The 11,144-nt window shown below is 39.4% G+C and overlaps 1 protein-coding gene and 1 pseudogene across 3 annotated transcripts; one reads left to right on the top strand and one right to left on the bottom strand.

The window, feature by feature from the left end:
• The first annotated feature begins 1,358 nt into the window (after positions 1–1,358).
• Positions 1,359–2,744, top strand: LOC122277331 (annotated as a pseudogene).
• Positions 2,745–6,630: 3,886 nt separating this feature from the next.
• Positions 6,631–10,736, bottom strand: LOC122275827 (BEL1-like homeodomain protein 1). Of its 3 annotated transcripts, XM_043085104.1 has the most exons (6): positions 10,476–10,735; positions 9,993–10,131; positions 8,962–9,841; positions 8,141–8,514; positions 7,981–8,041; positions 6,631–7,895 (listed from the first exon to the last, which is right to left on the bottom strand). In XM_043085104.1, exons 3-6 carry the CDS (start codon positions 9,799–9,801, stop codon positions 7,068–7,070), a joined length of 2,103 nt encoding a protein of 700 aa, XP_042941038.1. In that variant the 5' UTR covers positions 9,802–9,841; positions 9,993–10,131; positions 10,476–10,735; the 3' UTR covers positions 6,631–7,067. The 3 variants fall into 3 exon arrangements, with proteins under 3 accessions (XP_042941038.1, XP_042941040.1, XP_042941039.1); XM_043085106.1 differs by lacking the exon at positions 9,993–10,131 and having other exon boundaries at positions 10,476–10,736; XM_043085105.1 differs by lacking the exon at positions 10,476–10,735 and having other exon boundaries at positions 8,962–9,832; positions 9,993–10,432.
• Between the last annotated feature and the right edge of the window lie 408 nt (positions 10,737–11,144).

Here is an 11,144-nt window from a genome sequence, read left to right as displayed (position 1 = left end):
TTCTTAATCAAATCGATTGTACCATTAATTCGTAGTTTCTTTTTTCTCTTTTTTTTTTTTCTTTTTTTTTTGGCGTCCATTTTTCTTGTATGGTGTTCTAGCAGAGTCCTGGTACATTTAATGTGTTTCAGTTCCTTTTCTCGAAGCCACAAAGCTTCTTAGAAATGGGCTTTTACCAGTGAAGAGCAATCACATATGGTTTCTAAAGAGATGTGAAACAACCCTGGAAAACATAATATTCCTAGGTGATTTGCTGGTTTTAAAAATATTATTCATGAGGCAAACTTGAAGATTATGGTTTCTAATATCTACGAGTAAAAAAATGGAGCTGCTGATTGCTTCGCTAGAACAGGCATCTCAGAAAAGAATAGAAGTTTAGAACATGAATTTCCAAGAGATGTTTTTTAGAGATGACATTAATTATTATATAGGTTGGATTGTGCATGGTACTGCCTTTCACGATTGAGATTAATTATTACATTTTTCGTTGGCTCCAAGGAACCATAAGCTTACCTTACATATCATCCTTGCTTTAACTCTCTGGTTTCTTTACAAATTCCACACTGTTGCAAGGTTTAAGCTTTTGCTTAGGAAGCTCTTGGTGTCATCTTTATTACATTGTACTATGGAGAAAATCCACATCTATCAATGCATTTTTTATGAGTAGATTTACTTGCCAGCCCTCCGCATAAAAAATTTTAGATTGTGAGGTTGAAAGGTTTAAAATTTGTTGCACTTTGCAGCTTTGCTATCCATTGAAACCATTATATTTTTCATGCATTAAAATTCCTCCTTTAGGTGAATTCCAATTGAAAACATAGATAATGCAGTAACGTTTTATAATTGGAGAGAACTTTTAGACCATGTTAGAAATCTTATGTGGCGTTTTATTGGCTGTGAGATCTAGTTTCAATTATTTATGATGCCATTTACAATAAAAAGCCTCTAGTGCTTATTAGTAACAATTATAAATTGAGTTGAGTGTTTGTAATAAATCGGTTTTTCATGTTGATTCTTCTTCATGGTACTGGTGACGTACTGTTAATGGTTAAAAGACATTCTTTAGTGCCCATTGCTCCAATGTACTCATCTCATGTAAGTTTTCCACTTGCTTTTCATTTATATTTTTGGTCACCTTAGAATCATGTCACTTTTTTTGTTTCCATTAGTTAAACATTGGACTGCTGAAATTTCTGTATGTTTCTGTGCTTGGCTGTATGATATATGATGACACTCTCTTCTGTCTTGTTTGGTGCTGTCGAGTGGTTTTGTCCACTTCCACAATCAAAACTTTATGAGCATTATTTTCTTTATGAGACAGCTCAGGGAGCTATGTTTGGGTGTTGAGGATACCTCAACACTTCTCAACGTACTTCATTACTATTTATTACTTTATAATTACTTTTTACTACTATTCATTATTTTTTACTACTATTCAATATTTTATTATTACTTTTCACCTACTTTTTTACTATTATTCACAACATACCTCAACACTTCTTAACACCCAAATCCACGTACTACATTTCAAAAGTTTCTTTGATGTCCAACACTCACTGCTTAGTTGCCCATTCTTTTCTTCTCGACCTTTTATCTTTCCTTGCTTTCAGGGTAATGAAACAGTGGTTCCTAGCAGGACTGGTGACCAATTAACAAGAGATGGAGTTGTGAGACTGTGAACACAGAACGCTGAGATAATTGGATATACTATCACTCCTGCCTACTCGTTGAGAAAAGCAGATATTATCCTGGCTGTCTTTCTGTGATTAGCCAACATGTCAGATCCCTGATTCATGCAACTGCGTTTGAGGTTTACTGCCACGAATCTGACTTTGACTACCATGTCAATTTTCTACACCATCGCTGCGTTGATTTAGATGGCCCAGACATGGATGGCGTCTGACATGGTGTTAGAAATTCCCTTGGCATACTCCAGGTGGCAGTCAAGCTAGGGTGCCCACAAATTGTTACTGCTTGTGTGAAGTAATTGGAAGCTGTCCCTCGGGAAGAGGTGGGGAGGTGGAAACTTTAAGAATCATACCACGCATGGGATTACAAGCAGAAGCCATTCTTGCCCTTCCGCAACTAGTCAATCCATCAGCTATAATGGGGATTTTCTCTCAGCCATCAGATTTACGACATCATCACCTCTAGCCACGAATTATCTCAGAACTTCTCAATCCCAGGAGCACCTTGATTACACGCTAACTGAAGATGATGATGCCCCTCTTTTAACTGCTGGTGTTGAGATAATTTAGAAGTGGAAGAATGTGTAAAGAGACTTCTTTCCAGATTCTTCGATCTATTGGAAGTCTTAGCATGTGAGCCTGGAGTTCAGTTTGTGGGGCAGGAATAATGCAGTCATTACATACTACCTATCTGACTTGCCATGGGCTGTTCAGATACTGACCAAGCTGGAAATTGTGAAAAAATTTGTCAACAACTGGGTTGATGCGTCAGATACGTCAAGCATTTTGACATTTTTGCATATTCTCATTAGACCGCTAATTTGGGCACCCCTTTAACAATCAAGGGATCTGGCGGAAAAGACTATCCTTAAATAAACCATAGAATGTTGGAAAAGTTGTTGTCCAAAGTAGTTGTCTAGATTAACAGCCCCTGCTTTGAGTTACTTGTTCTATTTCAATGTATAAATTGCAGTTGTAGTATACTATAACTTATCAATCATTTGATGTTTTTTTATGGAATCTATTTTGTGGAATAAATGAAATCATACTGTCGAACTCTGCATGCTTATATTAAGGATAACCAAGCTAATGGATGATATTTGATTTGAGAATTCTGTTTAATGAAAGTCGAAATACTAGATAAGTTGAATTATATTGACAAGCATAACTTGTTCTTTTCAGAGCACTCTTGAAAGCTCTAATACCATCGAAAGAATTTTAGCAGGCCTAGACCTTTTTTTTTTTTTAAGAAGAACTGAAAGTCACATGTCTAATTGTGATCCCGTCTTAATTTTATTAATACACCCTCACTTGTGGCGGAGGAAAATTGTGGTTACAACGGGAGGCCTGGGGATACAAGTATAAAATAAGATCAAAACCAGACCTCAAAAAAAAAACAAAAGAAACTCAACAACAAGACCAAACCAAAAGAAAAACAAGACCAAAACACAAAGAAGCAACCTGCAAGAAAAAACCTACACGAACATAAAGTCAATAAGAACTTAAACCAAGGCAAGAAAAACATACTTAGAGAGAAGCCCCCTAGCAAATACGACGAACTTTCCGAATATAGGGAAGATCCCCTCTGTCAAGCCTAATGTTACCTCTAATGGAAGCCGGCAACTCGGATAACGAAGTCTAGGAACCAGTTATACCTTTAGCGCCCATTTTAGCAAAGCCATCAGCAACCAAATTACTTTCTCTATAGCAGTGAGCAAAAGAAACATGCCGATTAGCTAGCCGACTTTGTATTTCTTCCCAATAATCTTCCATATACCACAAGCCACATCTCTGAGTTCTCAACCAATTAAGCACTAACATGGAATCCAATTCAATCTCCACCAATAAAAGCCCCAATTGATCAATGTGCCGAAGCCCATGAAGTAAGCCCATCACCTCAGCAAAGTTGTTAGAATTGTGACCAATTGCTGCGGCAAACCCACAAACCAAGTCCCCTTTATAATCCCTAATTATTCCACCGGCACCTGACGGACCAGGATTACCAAGTGAACATCCATCCACATTCAGCTTAACCCAAACTGGGTTAGGATGCTTCCATGTCACCGGAATGACAATCTCCTTCCTTGGAGAATTTAAAGGCAAGGTGAAACAATTTAAAATAGCTTCATCACGTCGAGTGAGCCCATTTACATCCTTAAGTTTTAAAGCAATCCAAGACACCCAATATTTGATAGAACACCAAACCTGATGAACCGATTCCCTCAAGTCTTCCATCCTTGCCTTGCATCGACGCCCCCATAGCCGCCAAGTAATAATAGCCGGGAGAAGACCAAATAGTTGACCAGGACAATTTGAATTACTTGCTCGCCTATGCCAGCAATCCATCCTTTGTCTCCAAGAGCTGCCTTCCATCAAAGGAACTCCAAGTACAACCGAGCAAATTCTCCAAATTTTTTCTGCAAAATCCCCTCTCGCTAGAACATGATTAAGGTTCTCATCACCATAATTCAAGCAACAATCACAACGGGAAACTATAGAAATAGCAATATCACGGATGTGAGCATCCACCGGAAGACATCCATGAATGGCTTTCCACATTGTAATAGAAATGTTTTTAGGAAGAGCAGGATTCCAAACCCATTTTGCCCAAGGAAACTCTGGACCCCTCGAACGAATGCAGTTCCATGCGCTTTTAGTAGAGAATTTGCCATCAGCATTCGGGATCCAAATCAGCACATCTTGCCCATCTTTAATCCTACCCAGCTACAAAATAATATCCTCGGCTTTTTGGTGACCGACCAATCGAGTAAATAACTCCATATTCCAACCCAACTCAGTTTTACAATCTTCCAGTTTAAGATTCGGCATATCAGAAATCTGAGAACTCTCACATAAAGGAGCAGGATCATACCAATTGTCACACCAAAAATAAAGGTTTCCCTCCCACACTTTCCATTTAGAATGAGCTTGCACGAGAGGAATCAAAATCGTCTTCCAAAACAAGGACCCTTTCTTTGGATCCACCATAGAAATGTGCTGATTACCAACATATTTAGCATGAAAAAAATTGGACCAAAGAGAATTAACTTTCAAAAGATTCCAGGCTAACTCCATGTGAAGAGAAGACTGCACTTCTCTAAGATGACGGATACCCATACCGTCTTCCAATATCGGCTTACAAATATTATCCCAAGAACGCCATTTTTTTTTAACTTTTCCATCTTTAACACCCCAGAAAAATGTACTTATAATACGTTGAAGTTTCTCAAGAACGGCTTTAGGAGTCCTTAAGATGGAAAGACTATGAACAGGAATACTTTGGAGCACATGTTTGATGAGAAGCAGCCGCGCCCCATTGGATAACAATCTTGCTTGCCAACCCTCCAACTTAGCCTGGACTTTAGCAATCAAATCATCAAAATAAGCAATCTTTTGTCTACTGAAGATAATAGGAACTCTCAAATATTTGAAAGGAAAACTTCCTTCCATAAAACCAGTGAGATAGAGGAGAGCTCGACGCCTAGACAAAGAAATCTGCGAAGATAAAAAAATATTGGATTTCTTTTGATTAACGACTTGCCCCGACCATCGTTCATAAGTTTTCAACAAATCGTTTTTTATGCTACTTTCTGGAACAGATTTTGTTGGTCTAGCTTGGGCCAGGATTACTAAATAAGCATGGCACATCAAGATTTGAGTTTGCGGTTATGTCCTTTGATCGACAATTACTGATGCAGACTTCTCGGAAGGATCTGTTTGTGAAATTAAGAATCTTCTGCATTTTCTCTATGAAATGATTGTTAATTAGAGGTCCCATATCATCATTAAGTTATTGTCCTGATCTAGCCACTAAAGCTGACAAATCTAGGTCAATATTAGTAATTATTCTTGGTAGTCCAGGGCTGGAAGGCAACGAATGATCAAACCAAAAGAATATAAAATACTATTGCGTGGGAACTTCTTCATACTACTTACATATATATATATATATATATATAGTACATAAAAGTCATAAGAACATACGTACAAGCTACCGGATATCGTTTCCCGCGAAGCAATCCGATAAATTTGTCTATAACTTGTGTTTTATATTATTTGAGTACTTTCTTCTAGATTCTGAATTGTCTGTTAATCCCAGTCTGAATTGTCTATATCATCTAAATCACTTGCATAAGTTATGTTATCTAGTTTTTGTTTGTCAAATTCCGAACATAAGAAAACACAGTAAGTACCAACTAGGAGCTGCTTTTTTCTTTTTCTTTTTTTTTTTTTAACAAAGAGAACGGACTCATCCCTCGCTTTCAGATGAGGATTACCGTGGTTACAACCCCTTTGCAAGTATAAACAACTACGAGCGGCTTGCTTATGCATTATAAATTAAGATTTAACAATGCTTGATTAAATGCCTAACCTTGACTACTCCATCGAAATATCATGTTTGGGGACAATCTTTGCACCACAGCATATTCCAATACTCTCTTGACTCCTTCTATAGCACCTCAGCACAAACGAGCACATCCACTAATCGAGTCTCCGAAAACATCAAAGAACTCATCAACAACAATCAAAGCCTAAGGTGATCAACAGAACACGGTGGCAGTTGTTTAGAACTAAGAAGAAGAAGAAAGAAAACAAAGTTTTAAGGCTCAATCTCTGAAAATAAAGTTCCCTCATGAAGACAATGAGGATTTCTTTTTTGATCTCTCTTAACTCTCAAAGTCGTGTAAAATAGAGTTTATATATATATATATATATATATATATATAGGTTAAATATGGGTCTTGCGGGCAACAAAGGGGGACCCCAAAATCAATTAGAACTGAAATTATTATATCGTCACGCGTTCTAAGTTAGCCCGATCGAGTAGACTATAAGCATACGTCGAGCAATTTTAAAAATTTTGAAGCTGAACTCGCACCAAAATTTTGACAGCATAGCATTTGTACATAATTAACAAGATGAAAAGCTCAAAATGATTATGTTCAAGGAAAATCAGGAATGGCTCGGATTTAACTTCACTTCATGCTTTGTTCAAGCTTGAATACATGGAAGGAAAATAAAGTAGCCTGGTCTATTGGACAGAACACACGTTAATCACAGCGGCTTGTAATTACAATCATTAATATTATTGTATGTCCAGCTAGATAACTAATCTTTATGACATCATCCATCTATCCATCTTCAAAACTTACAAAAATAATATACAATCCTCAACCATATGCTCTCAAATCCTAAGTTGTCTAAGAACTCAAATGGTTCTATTCGAAGTATAAACCTATACTAGAGTAAATATTCTTTTTTCTCTACACTACCATGCATTTTCCTGGTTCCTTAGTATTAGAGGGAAGAGGAAGAAATTGTGAAAGATACCATTAACCCATGACGCCACCAATCTCATATCTTCGAGTATGCTCTTATTCAGGCCACAAAGTCGGGCAACAATTGTGCTGCAAACCTCTTTGGGTTCTGAATGTTGATGTTCTCGTATGCAGCTGAAGTGTGAGGGTTGGAGGTGCTTATGGCACCAAAGTCATTGGGTTCACCGATGTCTACTCTTCTTCCCAGTTGAATGCTCTGGTTAGGGAGAAATGTGTGGTGGGTTGCGGACAAGGAGAGGTTTTCACAGTGGGGGAGACCGAGTGTAAGAGAAACACCATTGCCAGAAAACCTTGGAGCAAACTGCTCAGCATCGAACCGTCCTATATCCTCAATTGGGTATTGCCCAAAACCTCCAATGAAGTTCATTTGGCCGCCCATGAATGAGTATCCATCTCTGCTCTGCCTCTCATCCCCGAATTTCATAGAAACTTGCTCATTGCTTGCCTCATTAGACTTGACGTCCATGTTTATTGATGGAACACTTCTTGGAGAATGCAGCATCTCATTGCTTCTCTGTTTCTTTGGACTTCCCTGTGTGATTCCTTCCAATTCTGACGATCCAATGAGAGTGAATCCAGTCTGGTTCCTAATATTTCCTCCAACCGGAGATGTTGAAGCTTTGGAAATTGAAATTGCAGGGCTCTGGTTTGCAGAATTCTCTTGTTTCGAATTGAAACGTTTGGTTTGACTTTCAGCAGCAGGACATTTCTCTTGCAGAGCAATGGACTTCGATGCTGAATCTTCATTGCTCTTGCTTATTTTGTCCTCTGATCCATTATGCTCATGCTCCTTGAGTTCCTCCATGTACATCTCCTCCACCATTGGCTTCCAAAGCCGAACTCGAGCATTGATAAACCAATTAGACACCTGCATTATGATCAAGCTATTCAACATGAAAAATTCCACAACAATGTAAACAACTATAAAGAATGCAAGGACATTGACGGGATACCTGGCTCCTAGAAAGTCCTGTCTGCTTTGCAAGCATATGCTTGTCTGAGTCCTTCGGATATCTAAAATCCAAATTGAATAATGTTAGTGAAAACATAACGAATCATTGCAATATGAGAAAACAAATGCAAATGGAATTATGACAATTCTGAGATTCTTACGGGTGGAGAAAGTGGTCGAAAAGCCAAGCACGGAGAACAGAAACTGATCTTTCAGGCAATCCTCTCTGGGGTCTCCAAGCATTGTGCTGGATCATTCCCAACTGTTGGAGAGCTCGTTGTTGTCGAAGATGATGGTCGACGTATTTGAGTCTTGAACCTTCGATCTTGCCTCCTAGGCAATCTTCTTCTCCTAAGCTCCTGTTTGCCGATCGAATTTGGCCCGTTATTGCATCCTTCAAACACCGGAACTGCTTTGAGATTGTTTGTAATGCAAGGGCTGTGTACGTTCTTGCCGAGCCTATTCCGGCCGCTTGTTCGAAAGAGGAAATCACAATCTGCATCTGGTTGTGGTACTGTCTGTACCTTTGTTCCACCTTCATATTACAAAACACGTACAAAAGAATTCAGATTGAAAAATTGGTGAAACAATGGAATCAAAGCTACCGTATTTGGAATTCCCATCAAAATTAGGGTCTATCATAAATTTTGTATTCATTGTAGCTGAACCAAACTAACAACGCACATTTAGATACCATCAATCTCTAAAAGCTGAACCTTGGAAACTTGTGAAGATTTTAAGGACTCATTCTATGGAAGGAACACCTTAGAAATTTTTAGACGCGTTCTCTTTGAGGAAGAGCTTTTAGTCAAAATCTCTCGGAACTTAACCGATAAAGACCTTTTTTTTTTTTTTTTTTTTTAAAGAATCAAACTTCAAATTCTTTTTATCCGTTCCTCTATATGGAAAACCAAACCCCTCATACCCAAGCCAACGTAGAGACTAGCTGCAAACCATGCATCTTCACAAAAAACGACCATACCTCATCAAGCATGTTAATAAGCTTTGCCTTTTTCATCTGAATTTCCTGCCTCTCAGCCGTTGATAGTTCGGCAGCACGCTTTCCACTTGCTTCACCGCCAACCGAACCTTCACCACTTGCCGCCACCGATGATTCTCCCATCACCGTAGTCCGCCCATTAGCCTTCTTTAGTATCTCACTCTTAATTCCGTTACCGACATTCACAACCTCGTCAAGAAGTTCTTGAGCAACCTTCAAGTACTTAGAGCTCAGCAGTGGCAGCACACTCCGCATACCCGAAACACCATTAGTAACCCCCGAAGCTGAAGAAGATGATCCACCAGAAACCCGCATATCTTCCCCTGAAATAGCCGGCGCTTGAGACTGTGATGGAACTTCACGGTCGGTCCGGAATGAGCCATACGCCGGTTGCTGTGAAGACAGGCTCAAAGACAGTCCCCGCTGTGACCGTGGAGTCTCACGCGCCGCCGCGTTTGGGTCAATTGAGTTCCAAAGATTGTACTGAACCCGAGGGACGAAGCCATGCATGGCGGAGATCTCGTGGTGGGCGTGGGCGTGCATGGGTTGAGAATTGGGGTCATGGGATGAGGGTGAAGCAGAGGTGGGTACAGGGATTCCGACGAACTGCTGGGTGTGGGGTGGCGGCGCGTGAGGGAGGTTTAAGGAGCTGGCGGCAGCAGCAGCGGCGACAGAATTTAGAAAGACGAAGTTGTTGGCTGCCGACTGTGCCGGTGGTGGCGTGTCGGAGTATTGGACGTAGCCAGCTGGATTCATGAGGACGAGGGTTTGTAAGCCATCAGGTGCTTGGATTTCTGAATTGCCATGAAAGTACGTCCCCATCGGTTTTCTTGGAAATAGATATATTATGTATCTGAGGTTACTTCATTGAAAAGAGACCACGTTAGTTAGCCTTCACATCCAGGTACCCAATCCAGAAACACACACAAACACAAACACATGCACAATACAACTGGATTGTATAAGTTATTACATGCTAAGATAAAATATATCTTGAGGGAGTATTTATCTACCTTGTGAATTATGTGGGAATTAGGGTGATCACTCAACCCATGAAAGAGCTAGAACCGTTGAGAAACTGGTTTGTCGGAGCTTTACGGGTGGGTGACTTACAGAATTCTCTGTGAAGGTGGTCTTCTTTTCAGACAAATCCTGGTGACATCAAGAGGCAAAAGAACAACAAATTTATTCAGTTTGCGATGATCAACCAAGTTTGTGCACTAATTCTGATCTGTCCAGGACTAGTACTTCAGAGGAACCGTGCAGTACTTTATTGTGTTCTTCTTAAGAACCTAATTAAGTTATCATATATTGCTCGAAGGTGAAGGAGGAGGAGGAAGAGGAGGAGGAGAGGGACTAAAGTATGAAGCCATGTTAGCTTTATATATATGGAAAGACGGGAGGAGAGATAAAGAAGTAAAGATATATATTGATGCAAAGAGAGAGGGGAGAGAGAGAAGAGGAACCGACTAGTGTATTAGTTAATAAACTGGTACCTGTTGTGACTAAAACCCGAGTGTGCACGTGCTTCATGATCATCTCTACACCGCAATGGAAAGAAGAATCTGCCTTACAGTGACCAGAACCCATTACAATTCGAGAGAGAGAGAGAGGGTGAGAGTGAGTAGATGTATGCGTGTGTTGAGACGAAACCGTATTGGTTAAAAATACAGGAACAGATATAAAAAGGCGAAGAAAAGGCAGGAAACAGAGAGTTGGGTTACAGGGCTGAGAAAAAGATACCCATCTTTATTCACCTCATTATCCACAAATTACGTCCATTTTCAGGGAAAAATAATTTACAATTAGTCCATGGATTTATTTTATATGTAGACGTTGCTCTATCTCTCTCTTATGGCCTTTCCAGTGAAGTACCTGCGAATAGATCAAAACAAAGAAGAACTTCTTGTTGATTTGACCCTCTTGGATCCCTTTTCAAATCATTTGATGCAGCCAGGACTCCTTGATCAAAATAACTTTTTAAAGATATATAGAGTGATGTATCATGTATCTGCATTTATAAAATGAAATAAAATATACTGAAATGTAATTTCCAATCGTGTCAGAAGATACAAACAGCTGGAAAACGACGAAACGTCTCCTTCCACCAAAGCTTAATTAAAAAGAAAAAAGAAAAAGGTAGATGATGATGAACAACAAGTGGG

This window comes from Carya illinoinensis, chromosome 9 (assembly GCF_018687715.1).
Source record: "Carya illinoinensis cultivar Pawnee chromosome 9, C.illinoinensisPawnee_v1, whole genome shotgun sequence".
Classification (NCBI taxonomy): domain Eukaryota; kingdom Viridiplantae; phylum Streptophyta; class Magnoliopsida; order Fagales; family Juglandaceae; genus Carya; species Carya illinoinensis.
This window is presented reverse-complemented; position numbering and strand designations above follow the sequence as displayed.